Below are 22813 nucleotides of genomic sequence, written 5' to 3'. Positions count from 1 at the left end.
TTGTCATATCAACTAATAATTTACAGTTAGGTCTAAATCAGAGGGTCAGGAATGCTGGAAACAGGCTAGCAGCATACCTCTGGCTGCATGCCATGAGCAACCACAAGCAAGCTCAAGGCAAGGGCAGTTGAGAATCAATTTTGTGAGATGGTGTAACAATCCAATTCACCAGTTCAGCCACAGTACAGCCAGGATACCCCCTTGGTACGTACAGCTCTTCCAGAGAAGGAAAAATACAACTGGCACACGTGCAGCACTCATACTCACTAGACAATGCAACTCCCAAGAGAAAAACTCTTAAATGTTCAGAAGCACATGACAGTACTTCCACCTAACAGAGTTGCTGCAAACTGCTACGTGCTCCGCTTCTGACAGCCAGTGAAACCTTCATTAACACGGGAAATAAGTACCCCTAAAGTCAGTATGAGTGCGCTGTCCTCTGAGAGGCCACAGTTTTAGAATACACTTGGAAGTAAGATGATATATTTTCAGGTTGCTCTTCTGAGAAAAATGGAAAGAGAAACTGTGGTAGAAAAAAAAGAAATGGAAAGCAGCAAGCTGAGGGAGTGAAACACTGGGTAATTGTACCATTCACAACAGTACAGAGAATGTTCTTATACCCACTTTTCTAATAATATATCAAGAACACATGCTGCAACGCACAGCAGTTACTTCATTTTAAATGTTTTGAATGGCATGTAACAGAAATGATGTTTGTGTGGCTGGTATGCCATCCTGATAGCCATAACACAGGCATACTTGTATGGACAGAAAGTATCAGTGCTGAAACATGCAAGCAACAAATAAAATCCAACCAAACAACTACTCTGATTTAATGAAGAAAGCAAGTGCTTCTACTACAGACCACACAGGTCAGAAATGAAACACGGGCAACATGGCACTCGGCTTGCTGCAGAGAAAAGGCCCAACCTGGGGAAAGAGCGGTAGTTCCCAGGATCCTGCTGCCAGAGACACTGCAAAAGAAAGGAGGGCTGCTGGGGCAAGTTCCATCTGAAACTAAAATGGGTGTTAGGACTCTTACCAGATTATGTTAAATCAGATACAGATTATATTTGGAGTGGATTCTCTGGTAGAGAGTTTAAAATCTGTTACAAGATCACAGTAGTTTGGAAAAACTACCACAGAAGTACTGCATAAAGGAAGGTTCGCTATTTTACAAATTTCTGCCAGGCCCAAGTCAATCTTCATCTTGCTTATGGAGATTTCCTTTAATAAATAGTATCACTAAGAGAACAATTTGTGATGTGTTTATGTATTTTACTACTGCTGCATATAGACCTAATGCACTCAAACAAGCTATGCTGATGAAGGCAGCACGTGACTATGTCACGCAATTCCAAGCCCACACAGTAAACCTCATCAGCTACCACTCAGCATGCCTGCCATCTCCAGAATTATGCACTATGACTTACAATGGCAAGTTGCTATCTCAAAATACTAAAGATGAATAATTATTTCTTCGTCTTTGAACAACTATGCAGTATACGAAGTTTTTAGTTGTCAGCATCTCCCAGTTAATGGCCATGGAAGAAGAGCAGTATCAACTGTATAATTAAACTACTTGATTTACTACCTTGGACAACAGCATAGTATGAAATGAAGGTAGGACTGACAGTAATATATGCATGCCTAGCACTGGTGGATTTTCATTTTTCAATTGATAATTATTAGAGGGAAGATGAAGAGGAGAGTTTCTCGTAGACAAAACTAAGCCAGTGAAAAACAAACTTTATTTGGATTAAGTCCAAACAGAAGTAGAAATTTAAGGTAAGGTAGCCTATGTTTAACTTACACCATCAACAATTGGCTTTCCTATTCTTCAGGACAGATCATTACACTTCAAAGAGACACCTTGGCAGAAGCAGAACTTGTGGTGGGAAGTACAGCACTAAGTATGATTGATTTGATTACGATTTTTAATTAACAGATATAGGCTTATTAAATCTTTTGAAAAAATCACTGCTCTTAGTACACAGGTCTTTAGTACTTGTTCTACGCAGTGGACAGGACTATAGGGATGGCTACCAGATTTACTTTTGGTAATCTCAGTAATCATGTTTAACAGTATCACCTTCATATTTAGGAAACGATTTCACAACAGCAAATACTCAACAATAACACATCCCCTTTATCACAAAACAGATTCCAGTCCCACCCAAGTACACTATGCTCCTTGCACTGATATTCCTACCCCAATCTTTCTCCCACGTACAGAACTGGAAGTGGAGAGCTGTTAGCATCTGCTTCCCCTCGCCCCAGTCCAGCAGCTGTGCTGAGCTGCTTCTGCCTGTTAGACATCCACCTAAAGGAGCTGGAAGGCTCAGTGCTGACATGCTGCAATGCAGAACAGCTCCTGCCTCTGCTGCATATCAGCTTAAGATGATCAGCATACAACTGGCAGTACAGACCTGAGAGTTTGGAAACATTTGTTTTACAGACAGCGATGATGACATACTGATGTTTCAGATCTCTGACCTCGGTTCTGTACAAGTGCACTCATGCCAACAAAAAAAATACAAAAAAAAAAAAAAAAAAAAAACCAAAAACAAACAAACAATGACAAAAAAAAACTTAAAAAAAAATCAAAAAATCTACTTCCTCACCCCACCCCAAGAAAAACAGGGCATTGATCCGTCATCTTTTTATCATCTGATGCAGTAGTAGCCATGATCATTTCTAGAGAATCACTGAGACTACAGTGATTTTAGTGAAAGCCTTAAGTGGATGCAAACTGACTCATCCCTTAGAGTGTAAGCTACTTATAACCATTTTTTTCTACCTGTTTTTTAACACTGGGGAGACCTGACCAGACTCAGTACTAAAGACACAAGGATAGCCCTCAACAGCATGGCACAATGCCTGCACTACTCAGAGAGGAAATCACCCAAGACTGCATTCACTGCAGATGGAGATGACAGGCAGGTACTATTACACAGTCAAACCAGTTATAACAAAAAGGTCATTTCTGCCCCAGTTGTGTCCCTTTTTAGCTTTGTTTTTATCCAATAAACAGATACTTACCACCTCCAGTAGCCCTGAGAAAACCTAAACTTACTACTAAGAAATAATATTGATTCTTTACAAAGAAAACACGAACACATTAGAATTCATTTATATTGGAAAACATGACATAGAAGCCAATTACATCAGACCATCTAAGTCTGCAATAGCAAAGGGTTTTTTGTACTTTCCCACTGTTTCATAAAGACATCCCAAATGCAGCAGCTTACCTGATCTTGCAGAGACATAACAGGATTATTTTTGGTTGTATTAATATGTAGAACATGATATTTGTTCTTCGCACAAAGATCATAGGCGATGTTTGTGAAGGATGTGCTGGCAGTCTTGGGTACTCTGTTGTAAATAATCACCACATCATCTTCTTCATCCAGTGTCACATCTTGTCGGGGACCATCTACTGTATGACGTTGTTCTATTTCTCTGACTTCATGCCTTGCAATAGCCCTTTCTGTTAAGGATGAAAAATACAGAACTTCAATGTAAATATCACCAATTCTGAAGTTCAAACCTTAGAACACAAATAATCTGGTGAAAAGCAGTAACTCCTCAGCAATGAAGGCAACACTTGCTGTCACATGTATTTCTGACACATCTGAAGCAAAACTTAATCTATAAAAATACATGAAAGACAAAAGGGGAGTTAGTCCAACACAGAACACGAAGACTAGAAAGCAATATGCTTAGGGAACACATACCATGCTCTATGACTCACACTGACGTTACTGAAAGCCATCATCTCTAAAGAAAAACATCTATAATGCGCTATCAAAATGGCAACATCCCCAAAATATCCCAAAGCATTTCTATAATAAACCTATTTAAAAATTATAATAGAAGGAATAACTCAAGCAATTTGAAGAATAGGAATTTTGTGGAAACAGTAGAAATACTACCACCAGAGATTTAGTCCTGAACTGCATAGACTCACTGTCTTTCACATGAAACATTTGTTTCGTTATTTCAATTGATACTCTTTACAAAGAGTAAAGCATTACAATAAATGGGGCTGAAACAATTCAATTAGATTTATTAATTTCAAGTTTGACAAGAGTAAGAGCAAGAGGTGCTTATAAAACAGTTAACATTAAGGTGAAGAGTGATCTCTAAGTACTGAAATACTTAAATGCATCAAAAAGAAAGAAACATGGAAAAGCAAGCTATGAACAAGACATTTTGGCACAGTGAGTACTTTGCAAATAAACCATCTTTTCTTTTATACAAAGGGCAATACTCTGAGTAATTGAACACTGCTTCAAGTGCTAAAAGCTTATTTGGAAAATAAAACTCACAGTATTACAACATTTCTTTATTTTTTTAATGCTGCTGAATATCAAATACCCTGTGCTGATTCAGGCAGAGCTTTGTTATGTTCAATATGATTTGCAATACAGATGTCAAAGCATCTTTTCTCATTCATTTAGGGTGATACTGCCTTTAATAATGTATTCAAAGAAATCTGCATCTGTCACCAGTTCAAGCTGAAGTCAATAACACAAGAGTAACCTGTATTTTGTTCTCACACAGGGTATAGCTCTTTCTGGATGACACACTTTTAACAGCGGCAGCTCTTGGTCTTTACTTCCCTTGCTTCCATAATACAGTTCCTTCTATTCTCTTTCACCACATCTCTTTAATTATAACATAAAATCACTTTTAAAGCAGAATCATTAAGCTGTGAACACCACTAGCCTGTAATTCCACATAAATTGTCTTCAACCAGAAACTTCCATCTGTCTGAAATGTTTCAAAGCTTAAACTCACTCAGTCTCTCATATGCTCATATCTCACACCCCATAACTAAGTTACATCAGTATGAAAATGTTTGTAGAAAACGCTTATTGAGTATATCTCAATTTTCCACATGACATCTGTTGCTCCCCACTACATCAGTCACAGTTTTTGCTCCTTCCTTTCTCATTTACTACCTCTCCCATCACTGCTGGCAAATGTCCTATTTTGGAAAGAGATGAGGCAACAGACTCAGGTTTCATCGAAGATGGTTACAACAAAATGAGGCTGGCAACTTTCTGCCAGTAACAGATTAGAGGAAGCATTTGGTAGGGGACATAACCATGTGGCTGCCCTAGGCTACATGGATACTGAATACCACCTAGAGAGGCTGAAATGAAACAAATTTAATTGGTATTTTCTACACCAGAGTAATAGATCTAAGCTAGATTTGAATCATAGCTGCACAGAACCTCAGGGCTGATGAGGCTGGCTGGCACAGAGGGAAGCTTCCCCTTCTACATGGAAGAAGGAAACATTCACAAGAAATAGACATGATTTGCAAGAGGATTGATGAGAAGTGTTCCTCTAATGAGGTATTTTAAACCATGATGACTCAAGAATTAGTGTGATAAGTGCACTTTAAAGACCATGCATAAGATATAAAAGCTGTATGATTGGATGCAATTAGCAGAAAGGCTATTGCATCCTACCTCCTTCAACTTCCCATGGCGAGGGGGGAAAGCAAGAACTCATGCAAGGAACACAACCTTCGCAAGCATGAAGTACACAGACAGTCCTATTATAAAAGAATAAGGAGCCTTTAAATTTCAAACTAAAATGAAAACTAATCTTTATGATGAAGCACTGAAATCACCTTTGTGAAATAACTTCAATAGTTAAAGAACAGACGCTGAAATAAAGGGCATAAACTGCTGAAGTGCAAGGGAAGCTAAAGGTACTTGAGAAGGGGATGAAGTACCTGGAAGTGTCTAACCTGGTCAGCCACCCTGAAGGCCTATTTCATTCTAGTCTATGAATAACAAAATAAAGAAAATTGCAAGTTCTGTACACATTTTTTCCCCAGTCACAAATAGTTTGCAGTTTTTCCTGTGAAGTCAGGAAGCTCTTTTGATACTTTCTGAGAAGTCAGTTTAACTCTTAAAAATGACGAGTGATTTGATGCATATGGATTTTACTTATTTATTTGTTTATTTATTTATTTATCTGGGGAGAGGGAAGAGGTCCAGTCATGGTAACATGCATCTGAGAATAGTCTTTGAGATAATGAGTTAATCAGGAGCTAGACAATTTGAGGAGTTGATGGGCATTTGATTAACTACTTTATTTAAATTTTACAGAAAAGCAAATGATCTTGAAAGCAAAAGTCCTGTAATGGTTGAAAAATGAACATTACTCATGTGTCTTTAGAAGTATGGTAGAAACGCAATATATGCTTTAATGATGTTTTACATCTAGAAGACAGGGAGGAAGAAGACACTAAGTATTTATTAAGTATATTTTTTCTTTACAAAACATCTCCTTAGATGACAGCCCTGCAAACTCAACTTTGATTATGAGACCCTGTCTACATAAGGTTGGACTGGTGTCACTGAAATAAACTAAAAAAATAAACCAGGGTAAGTGATTTCTTTCCTATCAAAGATCCTGTTGCCAATCGCCCTACAATATCACTGTTTTCATTGCATTCTATTTAAACTTCATTTTGTAAGAAAAATATCTATGCAAAATTATTATGAGCCAAATGCCTAAACAGGGTTAGGACCTCCCACACTAAATTTGACACTATAGGACTACATCAATTAAAAAAGATAAGAAGCATTTAAGCAAGCGATACTTTGAATATGAGACAGATTTTCATACAGGATAATTTTAAGGCATAAAATATTGTCTCACTTTTATTACTTCTGCTTTGAGTTCACTGTAATAAACAATATAATTACTATACAGTTGGGAAAAACTCTGTTCTGTCATCTGCAGTTGTCCTACAAGCAAACATTCATCAACTGCAAGGACAGTTTGCACATAGGCAGTACCACATATGATCAGTGTAATAAGAGCTGCTACACTGATTATTTACCAGCAGATGAACTACTTGCAGAAAGTTTTTAGCTGGTTGAAGTAGTTGCTTTGTAAACAGCAGACCAAGTTTGTTTTCCCACCTATTTGTCTATATGAGCTGCTAAATCTTCCTTTATCCCATCTATAACATAGCATCTTCCCATGACTTACTTATCTTGAGCCATCCTCTTGTAGCAATAAACCAGGAAATGTCATGGCTAGCAATAAACTGGTTTGCCAGTCAGATACTACTGGAAAACATACAATGGGCAAATTATGTCTTCTCCTTCAACAGAGGCACTAATAGCAACATTCAATCTGTATACCACCACTTCAAGATTGCTGCCCTTTCAAGTCAAAGCAGTTTCTCAACAAGCTCAAAGTTACTAAAAACACGTGGAAAGAAATGGACAGGCCAAGTTGGACCACTTAGCCCTATTCTGATAGGATCTCAACCAATAACATCCCCTGTGAAAATGCACTGGACCCAAACATACTACAAAAATATTTGAAAACCTAACTGAATAATGTTTACATAATTACAGAAACAAATCACCCAACTGAACAATATTTAAATAATTATAGAAACAAATGACTGTGATCATAAGCAGTTATTAGTCTACATTCCTTGCACATTCAAACAGATGAATGTCTCAGGTAAAACAAGCTTATTAGCATTTACTTCAAATCCAAGTGTTAACTGCATACAAAATATATTCTTCCCAAAGAAAATAGTGTGACATGGATTTCAACAGCTTAAAGATTAACAAAACCAAACATTTCAAATTCCTCACATTTTTCACAGAAGCATAAAAACCTCCAGGGATTTCTTAACAAAGACATCTATCAAAATCAGAAACTCTTTACCCTATAACTTAGCACTTACCACTCTTGATGAAAGATACATTTTGAGCCTTGCTGGCTGTCAAAGTCAAGTTCACTGAGTAACTGGAAGAATACTTCAGAGTATACTGCTCTACTTCTCCAAACTATGCTCTTTGTCCTCTACATCTATTTTCCTTCTGTATGTATCTATGGATATTATTTAGGTTCTCTTCAATGTGTCTTATGTGCTTGCCGTAATTCCTTGTGAAACCTCCCACTCCGATGAGGAAAGACTCAGTCTTAAAATAAGTTTTAGCTCAGCAGCATTCAAATGTAACCCAACAAAAGAAGATGTGGACTTAAACTTCACTCAAGTTGACTTGATATGAAGGAACTGGACAGCTCGTGTTGATAGCACCATCCCTAAGCAAATAGTTGCTGTCCATGTATGATACTGGATGCCACTTTAAACCAATAAGCAGGTTTCTTCCAGTTGGGATCAACACTGAAGCCAGCTGACTTGGTGTCTTAGCTTTCTTTCCACTATGCTCCCAGGCCAATTAGGCAAGCAGCTGGTAGCCTGAGGCAGTGAGCAGCTCTCAAGCTGTTTCCTTGCCCAAAAGCTGCATTAAACACATGATTGGCCTAAATACTGAACCCAGGCAGGACCGAAAACCTAGTCACTACTGACTCCATTCTCCTCTGATGAGGAATGAAAACTGAGCAGCAGCTTAAAACTGAACCATAATTATGTAGCAAAGTTAATGTTCTGAATCATTTTCAAATGATATACACCCACCATATACACACAGCCTTCATCCCTCACTGAAATGTGGCCTCCTCAGGGAGCTGTTTAGCAGCACATGACTTACCAACCAGAGTGCTCCTGTACGTGGATATCAATGCTTCAGCCATGGAGAGAAGGGAAAGAATCAATGGTGCTATGACAATTTAAGGCCATGGAGGATTTGTGTCATTATACTCAATTAAAACTGAAGGAAAAACATAGACTAAATTAATAAAAAGTTAAATTTGTGCAAGGTACCAGTATTAGTATTAACATTCTAACTCTGATTTCAAAGACCTTTACAAATAATAACTCTATCCTGCTCTAGTTTTAAGTTCTACTAATAGCTGAAGCACCACTGATTCTTTGGCAACTTCACTTAAAGACCAACACATATTCTGGGAAAAAATAAGAAAAGGATTTGTAAGAAATGAAACTGCAATTTCAGGTAATTTTTTTCTGGCAGCAGTGAAACCTGATGGTAATGAGAATACTTAGACAAAGGGTAGATGGTCCTATAGGATTCCCAGCCCCTCCCCCAAACTACTCCAAATCACCTCACAGCTTCAGAAATTTTGGTGAATAAAGATACCATTCAGGGAACTACACTTCTGGAGATCACTGCTAATGCCATATGCAATAGCCATAATTTATTCTGGTTAAAAGAATAACTTGGACATCTTGCTTTCTTCTTTTCTTAGATATTTATCTGTGTGGCTCAGAACAACTTACCTAAATAGAAATGTCTTAACACTTAAGACATTTTAGCTATTTGCATTTCAGAGAAAAAAGACTGCTGGTCTCATTTGCAAATCTAGCTGCCTTTAATCAGTTATGTTTAAATAGCTCCTAAATGAAATATCTGCTAAAACCTTCAGTTTAACATTTGTCTTTATAAAGTCCTCAAGTTCCAGGATAGCCTTAGCACATACTTGCTCTGAGCCCAGTTCTGACCTACAGCAAGTGAAGATCATGTACAAAGCCCATAAAAGGATGAAAATGGAGTGTAAAACTTCAAATAATATCAGAAAAGTAATTTTAAGTTTTTCTAGTCAGGTCAAAAAAACTCGTGTTTTTCTTCCCCTTCTAAGAATTCAGTTTCCTTAGTTGCAAGAAATTCTAATGATTAATTTTAGAAATTTTATTCCAGTTTGGTTTTTTTCCAGTAATTCACAAAAAGATACAGGTATAAAAGATCTTCTGTAATAAAACCCAGCAGGTTTGTGACCAATTAAAAGTCCCTAACATTGTCAAAACATTTTCTTTAGTAGCGGTTAATGCACTTTCAGGATAGAAGAGAACCGTTTTCAAACTCCAGACTTTAAACTTCAACAAATGCTCATTGGAACTAGTTAAAAGGAAAAACAGCCCCCCGACCCGACAACACAGACCACCAAGGAGACACTGAGATCACTGACTGAGAACTAATGCAGCAGCTGTCTGAAAATCAGACTTAGCAATACTAAAAATCCTGCTACAGTTCCACTAGCATTTAGTCACTTCACTTCAAGGCATCATTTTTGCCAGGGTTTTATTTCGAATATGTAAGTAGAAACATACATGTTTCTAATGAGTAATTATTAGTAAGTAACATTGTTAAGGGTTTGATTATAAACTAAGACAACAAAGGTTTACTGAACAGTGAAATCATTATTCCACATAGACCTTCAACCTGTTTTTAATATCAGAATCTGCATTTCTCTTACTTCTGCAAATTTTTTAGTTGATCAACTGCATTTGTGAAGAGAGTATTTAATGATTAGGCTCTGACCAAGTATTTGCTTTTTTAATCTTTTTTCTTACTTTTTTTTTCAAGACTACAGTTAACACGTAGCCTTACATATTTTTCTTCCAGCATACCATGCATGTACTATAAAATCAATCTGTGTTTCGGTTACATAAGACAGATAAGGGTCTACATCTCAAGTTGTCCCATGAAGGGCAAAACTAAACAAAACCCCATGGAAAGTCACAGATCAGATGAATTACATATATAGATCAAAGCTTAGCTACACCAATAAGGATGGTTACTCCCAGAAATAATATGGCTTATAGCAGACATTTTGGTATAACAACATCCAATAAAACAGTAAAAAAAAAAAAGTTTAATTCCACCAAATATGAAATTTTGAAAAACTTGTAAATGCTTGAAAATAAAAGGTGCATACTTAAAACACATCTTCAGCTCTAACTACACTATCACTACTATGTCTCCTGAATACTGCACATAATACTAAGTATAAAGTTACATAAAAATTTACAAAAGTACTTTAGGCAACTGGTGTAGTAGTACATTCAAAAATAAGCATGTCGAACAGCTCCATAAACTCTCCAACTTTGAACTTATCTGTTTTGCTTGACCCAAGTGTTGACTTCAAGTTGATGATTCAGCATGATGGCAAACACAACAGTCACCATTCATTTGTTTTTCCTCCCAGTCACCCGCAATTTCATGTTTTTTTAGGACAAGTAAACCGGAATAACAGAAAGCTGTAAAGAGAAGGATGTAATCACATAAGGAAAAGGTTTGTGGCTTTTCAGAACCCCAAAACTGCCAGTAAACTGTTAAGAAACACTGTGGCTATGATAAACAATGAAAAATACTTGCAAATCAGGGATTTGTTCTCTAAATAATAAACCTCAGCGAGGTATATAACAGCAGGGTTTGCTCTTATTTGTAGTGCCTTACTATCATAATGCAGGTCTTCAGTGTTCACAAGAAAAGTTCATGGAACTGTTTTATACATGGATACAGTTGTCACAAGTGTTCCTCTATACAAATTTGCATGTCACTCCTTCAAGCAAAATCCAATTCAAACAGTGAAGGAAAACAAGATCAATATAGAATGTCTGACTCCATTTAGTAAGACAGCCTGGAAAATGGTTTGTTATTTATATATATTTGCTATTTATACTATTATATAAGCTCTCTCCAGCCATACAATTACATTTTTTAAAAGGGTACTGGCTAGCAAAAGAGCAAAAAGTACCACTCAACTATCTGTTAAAGTCATTGAAAGATCTGTATGTTTGGCCAATGCTGTATTACAGTAAGTCTCCATCATGTTTAATAAAATTAATTGCTAAAATATACTGTTATTTGCAACATATTACACTTACACCCCGCTTGTCTTCACACTTCTTGGCTAAATTAATCTAATCTGGAAAACAAGCTATTGCCATCTGGTCTAGTAGCCAAAAAAAGGAAGCCAGCAAACAGCACTGCCTTCTGATCAGAACAACAACTGACGTGGTTAAGGTAGAAGAGCTAAATATTTTACGAGGAATCTGAGGAAGTCAGAGTACCAAGAATAACCTTATCAGAACTCTGTGTAGTACCAAGAGATACAGAGTGGTATTTGCTTAATTAACATTGGCTATGTACAGACTAAGCATTTACAGTGATAAATATGATTTCTAACCCTCATGTAGTTAGAGGAGTTTGTGTAAAGTCCTTTGAAAAAAATCAAAACAAGCCTGAATGCTGAATGAGTCCCACCGTCGTTAAGTCATAACAGAATTAATTTTAATCACATTTTTAAAATATTGACTAGATAAGCTCTTGATTATATATGTATTGTTTTCATTAAGAAAACTATTTATCTTACTCTTAGTTTCATTTAAGAACTTCAATTTAATTCTATACCTTGGTTGCTTTAGGCGTAAATCAAAGTATGTTTTATTTTTCCCTCAAATATGAGAATTGTTAATCAAAATATTTGCTAGTTCATGTAGCTGAACTATCAACACATATAAAAAAATATCGTTTTATCTTTTATTCCAATCTAAGGCTTGCAGCCCTAAGACATCATCTGAGATGGAGATGAAAAAGATAAGCATGAATAAAGATAATCTCTAAAAATATACAGACTACTTAAAAGTTACATTTCAGGAACACCAAAGCCATTTTAAATACATGAAAGTACAACCCCCCTACTCTTTCTTAATTAAATGCTACAGCAAACACTAAATTAAATAAGTCTGTAAACTACCTCTGAAAAACTCTTCTTGGTATATCCTACAACTCTTCACACCTTGAGTCCAAGCTATTCTTAGGCAGAACTAGGAAAACAAATACAGGCATCATCAACCTGGGTCCTTTATGAATAAATGAATTACCTGCTTTAAAGGGAGCCCTTCCCCTCTGACTTTCAGAGGATTCAAAGGAGCAGTGGTCCAGTTTACTAAAGGAGTCCACAGAGGGAATCTTACAATGGAAATTCCTCTCAGCACACACCCTCCTCCCACACTCTACCCTGGAAGTTCAGTTGAGTTTTCATGAGAGAAGTCCAGATGAAATTCTCAAGAGGAGTCTAAAGTCATGCATTAGAGAACACTTGTGACACAACCAGCAAATAATACACTACACTCTACACTAAGGAACAGTGGCAATCATACTCTCTTCAAATACTTGCATACCAACAACACTAATATAAATCTCTTTGCAGTAGGCATTGATTGGCAAAATCAGAATTATACAAGCAAAAACTTGATCTAGTTTCATGTCAGTGTGATATGGAGCTCCTTGCTCGGTAAAACAAACAGTCCAGGCCTGGTGAGGTGTGCAGTGAGGTGGTTTGGCATGAAAAAATTCCCACTGGTAGGAGAGCCAGCTGCTCATTGAAAGCCTCTTGGTGTTAATCCTGATTTACACTGGCTTAATCTTTTTAATTAAAAAGAATTCCTTTCTTACATGCATGAGAAATACTTTGGTCTTTTCCCAAATCAGTACTTTTTTCAACAAGGACTATTTGATGAAAATTTGATGAGAATAAACAGGCAAACATCTCTCTCACTGCATCTTAGGTAGCTGTTGTAAGAAAAGGTAAAAACAATTCCAGCCCCTTGCTCAGAACTTTGTTCCCACAGTAGAAAGGGATACAACAGATCTGTATTCATCAATCTATAACAATGCTTCCTGACTAAAGGACACCATAATTATTCATTATCAGAAGGTGTATCTACACTGAACTTACTAAAAGTCAAAACTGCAGAATGTTATGTTGGGAAATGCAATGCTACTGAAATAAAAGTCAACAAGAATTCCTACAGATTCCCCTCAGTAAGCCTAGAGAAAGAAAAGAATCAAGACTCTCTTTTAGTATTTCAAATTCATTAAAAATTATAAGAAAGTTAATTTTGTTTTACATGTTGTTTTATTAGCAGTTGGTATAGAATTGCACAGTATATAAAGAGTTGACTGGTTCTGAAAAAAAAACAAAACAAAAACAAACCACCCCAAATCAAGCACTAGAACACCCACATATTTGGTCAGATTATCTTCTGCAGACATTAAGACATTAAATTGTCAGATTTTATTTTATACAAGCCAAGTAATCTGCTTCCAACAATAGTCAATAGCCTAAAATCTAGCATTAACCCATTTCTAATAGGGCTGAAACCAGTAGAGCTCTGTAAGGGAATAATCCTTTTGCTGCCATTCAGAACAGAAGTGTTTTCAACTGTCAATACCCAGCCAGTGATGATATTTTAACTTGATTTTAAAGAATATATTACATGGTCAGCACAGACATGAGTAGCCATGCTAAAACTATGATTTGAAGATTTGTGGAAACTTCATAGCCTGTGTTCCCAAAGAAAGAAGGTGGGTGACACTGAGAACTCAGTGCCCTCACCAGAGGTGCAGGTATTGGTCTGAACTCAGCTTTCTCCAGGGAAGCTGTACAGCTGTAACACTTCCTTTCTATGACAATATTAAAACTACTGAATTAATCTAAAACAAACTTTTACTCTCTGTTCTTCACATTTCCATACATGAACACAAATTCTCCTGAGCTGCTTAAGGTTTAAGTCTCCAGTGACCACAGATGGTTTCCATATATACAATTTAAATTTCCCTTGCTGTTGCATTAAGTCTCCATCCTCAAATTCCATTAGTCTCAATTACTATTTTTTGTGTATATGAATAGTAAGGTTCAAAAGTTCATTTTTATGTTAAAAAGCTGTAACCATGTAAGGTTATCTATTTTTTAATATCTGTTGGTAATTCAAATAAAGTATGCGTGAAAAAACACATAAGTTTTTCTTTTTGCTATATGAAATGGAAGTTACTACTTTGCAATGTTAAGTCTGAAAGATATTTTAATCTAAGCCATTACTGGGGGGAGGGGCTACAACAACAACTCTATTATAAACTTCTGTGGGAGGATATACTGATTGATGAAGGGTTTTTATAAGAAATAGCTTATTTATCCTTGTTTTACAAGAAATAGCTTATTTATCTTGGATGCTTCGAAGCAAAAGATACCACTGGTGAATTCTGTTTCCAGGGAGATGACACATTACCTTCCAGAAACATGTCACACACTAAAGTTACTCTTCGGAGTGAGTGAGCAGAGGAAACCATGAAAGGGACTTCTTTGTCATGAAACAGACTCTCTGGCAACATTGTTATATAAGGAATAAAATAAAGTAAAATAAAATAAACTTTGACTCATGATACTCAGCAAACTTATCTGCAGTGATTAGAGAGGGAACTACCCACGTACCAATATAGGTAGACTTGGAAGACAGCATATTTTGGTAAGAACTATTCAGACACAAGTTTGGGCACAAAAGAGGGAGAAAAGACAAGAGGCAATAGTCCTTTACAGTATCACAGTGCAAAGGAAGCTCCATGGCAAGTGAACACTGAGAATGTGCATACTCTCACCCTTCATCTCCTCAGTCACTGCTCTAGATCCACCCCAACAATTTTTTTTTTTATTCCGTTTTCAATTCACAGTTTATCCTTCAAAAGATGGAAACACTTTGGCTCCAACTTTGGTAAATTGTAAACACATACCTCTTTTGCTCATATTAAAATAACATCTAAAGTCTTATTACTTTTATATTCCCAGATAAAAGTAACTTCTCTCAGTTTCTGAACAGCCACCTCAAAATATTTTCACACCTCTTTTGACACCTAGTTCATAACACATTACCTTCTCAGGAAGGCGAGGATATCATGGGCTGACATCAATTTGCAGGATTAAAATTGTCCAGGGTAAAAATTCTCACTATGTTTCAAACATCACACTATCAATGAGAAAATGGGTCACTTTTCATCAAAAGAAAATTCTGTATCGAAATTGTTGTAGATCAGGACTTCACATCTCTGAACACTACTCGCCTATGGCCAACTGAGAAGATAAAGAGAACCCTCAAGCAAGATACAGAGCTGTACTTCAGTAGATACATATTGCTATTTTTTCAGGAAAATTGTGTTAGATTTAAAAAAGGTTATTCTATCCAAGTGGCCTACCCTCCATGTTCCCAAATGTGGACAATTTATCCCAATGATAATTTGGTTACAATAATAGCCAGTTCTTCCAGAGGCTATGGAAGAGGCCTCGTTCTGTAGCCAATGTTAGAAGCCTGTAAACTCAACAGGTAGTAGAAATTTCACTTGATTTTACATGTGGTGTTTAAAAAATACATGAAACTTCAATAATTTGGTATGCCCCATAAACTATTTTAACCTGTTCTTCAGCTGAGGTACAATTTCTATAATGTATTGACTTCTAAATGCTATATTTACAAGTGTATATAGTACAGTTCATTTCAAAATATAACATTTCCCATGGAACAAAAAGAGAGCTGAGCTGCCACAGCTCTGTTCTGCTTTTGTGCCTTCCAGCTGCTCTGAGAGGGGAAAAAGGCTGGTTTAGGTATTGTGGGGTTTTGTTTTTAAATCATGACTCTCAACATCTTTGAAGCAAAGGAGTTTCAGGCTGCTTCTCTCCGAGGAGGAAGTGATGACTGTGCATCAGAGCACAGCAGACACCTCTCCTGCCATCAGAGGGAAGCTGTCACGGGTGCTGTGATGTGACTGGCAACGGGGTAATTGACACAAGTTTAATGGCACTGTCTGGCCCAGCAGAGCCGTGGGAGTCAGACTAGCTGTCTCTGCACATCTGTTGTGGATATAAGCATTTGAGAACAATCCCTGCTTTCAGCCCAGATACTAACTCATCCAGTATATTCATCAAAAAAACAGTTGAATCCAATGGCTTTCATTCTCCAAAATGATAGATCCACGCTCCCTCATGACTACATACATGACTAGTTCCAACTTCTGAACTTCAGATGGACTACCACCACCTCCTCTGCCAAGGCTCACCTGTGCAAAGCACACAACCATGGAGAACAAACCATGGGAAATCAGCTTATCTTTACACAGTATTTTTGAATTGAAATAACTGAGCTGCAAACTCCACAGAAGTTCACATTCATGACACTAAAACGTCTGTAACAAACTGTCTTGGTGAAAGGAAATTCAATATGGATATGAAATACATTTCATTTTAGGAAATGAGAGCCCTTGATAATAATTATTTAGGCTATTATAAAGCTAAATCTCACCAGGGGAGCACAGTTCTCCCTCTCAGAGGCACTTTCAGCCCAATTTGGAAGTCACAGGCAGCATCCTAGCTCATTTAACACACAATATAGTTGTCCTTAAATTAGTTCTAAACTGATATATATTAAAATGATTGTCATGTTTATTTTATTGTTCAGATTATCATTATATGTGAAAGCAAGAAATTTTCAGACAGTACAGATATTTAAAGGCAACTTGATTGTAGAGCTTATGAGAAAAGCAATATTAATTTACCATTTATCATAGAATCATAAAATAGTTTGGTTTGGAAGGGGCTTTAAAGGTCATCTAGTCCAACTCCCCTGCAATGATTTACAGTCAGTTGTGCAAAAATCAAGACTGACATGTGATGAAGAGCATGAATAATAGAGGTAAGTTTTTTTATTTGGCTCCTTGTTTTCCCACTGTATAGATACACCTGGTTCCCATTACCAAGTCTTTCTTCCCAGCTGTGAAGAATGGAAACCTTCATTGTAAAATGTATGTGACATACATCTTTCAAAAAGCTAATGTTCTAACAGTTTCATCAATTACTCTAAACACCTGATGAAATCGCATGAGTTGTCAAAATTAAAATCATATCTGTTATTATGACAAATGCTGTTTAATTTAGTCCTCACTAGCTGGGAAGCACAGCAGAGAGATCACAGAATTTTGCTACTAGGAAACATTTCAGCCACAGTTTTCTGTTTCCTGAATTTTATGTTCCTATTTTACCATGGTAGTAAAACTATTCAAACCTTTCTTCTAAAAAAAATGGCAGTAGAAAAATGAGACACTATCTTAGTTAATTAGTGGGAATATTTGCATCAAGGAAGTTGTCTTGAAAATGAGTTACATGTCTTCAAAATTAAATGAAGTAGTCATTTAAAAAAATAATTAGTATGTACAACAATCACTTGAAAGCCTATCTCCTGCTATAGGACATTTCTATTGGGCAGCAATCTGGACTGCATCATAAGACACTATTATACATGAACAGATGGAAATCATAAAATGATATTTAGCCACAGATTTCCTGTCAGAAACTTATATAAAAAGAAAAGGAGGAAATATGCTTAACATTTTCCATTAGCCAGCATCAAATCACTGAAAAAAACAGAGGCATCCATGTAATGCCTATGACACAGCAACCTATTTTTAATCCATAATTTTTTTAAGTCCCTTACATATAAGATAGGCATAAATAAGACTATGTTTTCACCTTTAAGCACAATGTAGGATCAAAACCAATAAACTACCCAGCAAAGAATACACATGTCTTTCAGTCACAGTTAAAAACAAGACTTCCCAGGTTTGAATTCTTATTTTTGGCTGAATATCAGTGAAAACCATTGAAGCTGTACCAAGCTTCACAGATTTGTAAGAAGAACTGATTATAGTATCACGGGCCAAAAATGTATTAAGCTTTCCCATTACAAGCTGTAATGAACTGTCTTGGCTAGAATAGCAAACACATTGCTTATTGCATTCAGATATGAAAGTTACTCGAGTTGCAAAGATCAAGGTGCATAACATCAGAATAATACAAAAATAAACTGCTCCCTTAGTTTAAGGGCAAAGTAGTATCAGCTGTTGCAACCAATACAACTACTTTGAAACACAATATTCACTTGGATTATACTTAATCTGAACCTTTTGCTTCATTGCCAGGACTTAAAAAGAAAAGTAAATATTAATGCTATTAAAGCACAATACAGAGATCATTATAGAAAGCTATAGGAAAAATCCAATGCCAGATTACACCTGCTGAACATACCATCCAAAAGGAATGGGGGGTAAGGGAGATAAGATACAGATGTCATCAGAGTCATAATAATGAAGGGCCTTACTATTAATTACCCCAAGCTACAACAGTTAGGACTTCAAATACAACCAAGACAACATTCTTAATTCCCCAATTCATGGGGTGAATTCAGGAGGTCAAAGTACATTAAACACGGGGAAGAAGGAAAGGAATTGGAAAGAAGAAGTAATGTACAAGCTGGTTATCAATTAGAGTTATATTATTCCACACTCTACTAAAGAGCCAACACTGAATCCAGAATTCCTTATTCATACATACAGACACATACAGTTGCAAAAAAAGGTCAAAAAGTCTATGTTATTTTGGTGAGAGCTGGGAATAGTCTACATAAAGTAAACCTGGCAGCTCACAGCTATCTCAAACTTACCCTTGGGAAGGGCATCAGAATTCTGCAATGTATGTCTGGACACAGTTAATAAGGCTAGTCATTAGGAACTAACAATGTTCTCCTTTTATTTTACATTATGCAGCTGAATAAGAACTTGCCTGTTAACCCAAACTGGAGAGAAGGAGTCTCAGGCTTTACTGAAAAACACTACTAAAACACAGCCATAGTTCTAGCAAGTGAACTTAAAATAAAAACAGCCAAAAAAAAAACCATTAAAAAAAGAGGGAAACCATCTTAGGGACTAGAAAAATGTACCTCTGTATAGCACAATGAAAGAACACCAGGCACTCTTGATGGTTAACCAGGTGCACTGGAGGTAAAGAAGTAGTACTAGTTCCACACAAAAAAATCCCCAGAAGTTTCAGAAGCTTTTCAAGTTCTTTTAGGTAGCTTTTAATAGACTTGAATGAGAACACTGAGGCCAGAAAGCAGTGAGAGGCCTGAGGAATCCATCTTCCAACCATTAAGGCTTATGCAATCAACTCCCTCAGCTTTTTCTGTGGTTGCTTTATCAAAGAATAAACGCAAATGCTTATTTATAAAGCCTCAGGAATTTGAAGGGGAATGGACATTTGACTTTCTCTGTGCAGAAGAATGACACTCTTCATCTATCTTTTTGTATGTAAGGCAGTTGAGATAACATTAGGTCTTGTCTTAATGGATTTTGGTTTAGTATCTTCCAACTCAGGGGTAATATAACATGACATTCAAAAGGCTCAGGAATAGGCTGCAAACACCGGGGATATCACTTCAGCTCCCCTTAAATTCCCTCCAACCACAAACTTCTGCTCTACAGAACATACCTATTTCTATAAAAATAATCAAGATATTTCTTTGCCCATTTATTAGAGACTGAAAAAGGAACCAAGCATACAGAGGCACTGATCTACTCAGAGAAAGTATACTAGCATGCAGCAAAATATCCAAGTGAGGAACCAGAGGATCTTCAATACACTTGGTATTTGTGCTGGCAGACACAAATAACAGTAAACAAGTTTTTTGATTGCAGACCTGTAAACTAAAGGGGAGGAATATATCATCCAACTTCTTTATTTTCAAAGCTCTGCTACTGGGAATTTAGTTTACTTTGAGAGGCATTTACTTCTTTTAGGAGAAAAAAGATCTAGTACTCAATTATAGTATACCCTAAATCAAATCCCAAACAAGAAAAAATGTCCCTGCCACCAGTATCAGGAACTGCTGATCAGTATACAATTATGCCAAGTATTACAATTATGTAATAAAGTCCACAATTGTGAAATTTCTACTACGATGGCCCTACCTGTGTTCTGATCACAGCTATCAGTGTCTTCTCAAACACACAAACTCTCACTGATGTCATTTTAAGCACCAAGTCTTCAGCTGTTCAGCTTCCAGTGTCAAATCTCCCCAGTAGTTCCTTAAATCCTATGAAGCTCCTCTGTCTTAAACCCACCTGAATGTTAAGATGCCCACACACAAGTTGCTGTTGCCTAATTTCCATTTACAACTAAAAATAAAGCAACAGGAATAAAGAAACTAAACACATATGGATAGAAACACTGTTATTCTGAACTAAGAAAATTCACACAAACTATTGATGCAGAAGCAGTCCCTAGATTAAGACAATGGCAGCAGCAAGACAAGTCCCCCAGGTCAAACATACCTACAGAAAATAAACAAAAGTTATAGGGGAGGATTTCAGTTAAAAGAGTTTTGTTCTACTTTGCATTTCACAAATTCAATCAACCTTAGCCAACATTTGCTACCTCAACTTTAATTTATTAATGTTTCACTAGATATTTTTCTTTGGAAATGTATGGATGCTTCCTGAAAAAGTTTCACCTTCATTCTGAAGAAGCTATGAGCAACAGACAAACAAAAATCACTTGGAAATGTTTATTCTTAAGCTCTCATATATATCAAGATCTGGATAATCACTACACTGTTGTGTTTGTTTTCTGCTCCATGCTATAGTTTTAGAGCTTTATCTCCCAATCCAAGTCAGCCATATGCATTTTTATGCCTACATTTTGCTAAATAAAAGACCCCCAAAAATTGCAATACAGAATTGATACAGCAAGCATGCTGATGACTAATACACAGACTAGATGTTTGAAACTGATTCTACTTCAACCATTATTTATCTATTCAACTACCATGTAAAATGAAACCAACTCTTGACTGACAAAAAATACAAAAATGTCTAATTAAAATTTTTTTTCATGTTGCAGACATGTAATATTCTGCTACTCGTACTGGTGGCCTATAATTATGCAACACAGATATAGCATACTTATGCAAATGAAACTCATGTTAAGGGATCCATTTCTCCATCCTTGAAGTGCAGAGGCCCAGTGGAATATATAATGGCACAAAATCAGAACTTCCTCTGAGGGGAAAAAATTTTGCCAGTAAAAAAAATTAGGTAGTGCCCATGTATATTTGAAAGAATGAGTAAAGACACTAGAATTCTGATTTCAAAGTGAACATACTCAATCACTCTTCTGTCTCTCACAAGAAGAGCCCATTGACAATATCTATTTTGGAAGCTGCTATTACACATCAGCTTGCAATGCTCTTCCCAGCATTGAAGGAATGCAAAAGTTGACAATAATGAACTGTTAATTCATATCCTTTTAGAAGGAATCTGGACAATTAAAACATTGCAGTTCCTCCTCAAAACAAAATCTCCACATTACAGGCTGTTATATTCTCATTATACAACTTCAGGTACTCTGTACCTTGGCAGGCCAGTCAAACTCTCTGTCAAATCAAACCCAGCAATTGTCTTTACAAGGCTGGTCATTAAACTTATGCTTTACTACCAGAGTCTCTGCTTCTATCGAAGTATTGTATGGACATAATAACATCTCCTGCTTTTGTTTAGCTTTCCTAAAATTCCAGATGCCAGTGCAATATTTGTCAGCTCCTCTGATCTCCCAATTATTGTACAGAAGAGCTCAGATAGACACAGCAGAGGCTGGGAAGTACCATTCCATAACAGGAAGGAGGAATGGGCTGTGTGTCTGCCCTCCTCAGCCCTACCTCCTGTCTTAGCCTCTTACCACAAACCTATCTCCAGCAGTGGCTCAAGTCAGTACGGCAACCTACAAACAAGTGACACACCTTTCAATGAAGACACAGCAAAGAGCTGAAGAAAATCAAGACATTTTCAACAGCTGTATCAAAACACAACAAAATTTACCTACCAGGGCCAAAGAATGATTCTCTGTTTGATCCTCTTATGATTTTTGCTTCATCTGGGAAGCAAAGCTAGGGGTGAAGAGGGGATTCTGGGGAAGAGCATTTTGTCAAAACTGCCTGGTGCTGTGGAAATGTCGTAGTCGCTCAAACTAAGACAAAAAGGTTGGGATGGTAAAAGCCAGACCACTATTCATTTTGCATAAAGGTAATTAAAAGAAAAAACGGTATTTTTCTCAGCAAATTCATGGTCTCTAATAAAACAATTCTCAGGAATAAAGTCACCATACGCAAATGAATATTATAAAGAGAGAGCAAGTCATCTTTGTTTTGCTATTAGCAGTATTAGTTCCTCTTTTTTCCTGCTGGTTCTGACAGCTGTACACACAGATATGCTATTTTTCCAAAAGAAAACAAGTTGTGCAAATTTACTGCCAAGCAAAAGGGGCAGTCTGATGGTTTATGGTTTAACATTAATAATGGATGGTTTATCTCAGTAAGAAGCTGATAGAAAACAGTGGTTTCTACCTGTATGAACCAAGATCAGGGATAGAACTGCTTCATACAGTCTGCATATGATTTTTGTGA

At 36.6% G+C, this 22813-nt stretch overlaps 1 protein-coding gene across 3 annotated transcripts in view; it reads right to left on the bottom strand.

The window, feature by feature from the left end:
* HS2ST1 (heparan sulfate 2-O-sulfotransferase 1) overlaps positions 1 to 22813 on the bottom strand; it is an 80669-nt gene that overhangs the window by 16502 nt on the left and 41354 nt on the right. For all 3 annotated transcript variants that reach the window (XR_007627639.1, XM_050306357.1, XM_050306358.1), the window contains exon 2: positions 3252 to 3490. Coding sequence is in view for 2 of the 3 variants with exons in the window: in XM_050306357.1 (XP_050162314.1) it covers positions 3252 to 3490 (239 nt within the window). In the remaining variant the exon portion in view is untranslated. The remainder of the gene's footprint in view (positions 1 to 3251; positions 3491 to 22813) is intronic.

This window comes from Myiozetetes cayanensis, unplaced genomic scaffold, assembly GCF_022539395.1.
Source record: "Myiozetetes cayanensis isolate MyiCay16 unplaced genomic scaffold, myiCay2020 scf12, whole genome shotgun sequence".
In the NCBI taxonomy this organism is placed as follows: Eukaryota; Metazoa; Chordata; class Aves; order Passeriformes; family Tyrannidae; genus Myiozetetes; species Myiozetetes cayanensis.
The sequence above is the reverse complement of the archived record's forward strand: the minus strand, read 5'-3'. Positions and strand labels throughout refer to the sequence as shown.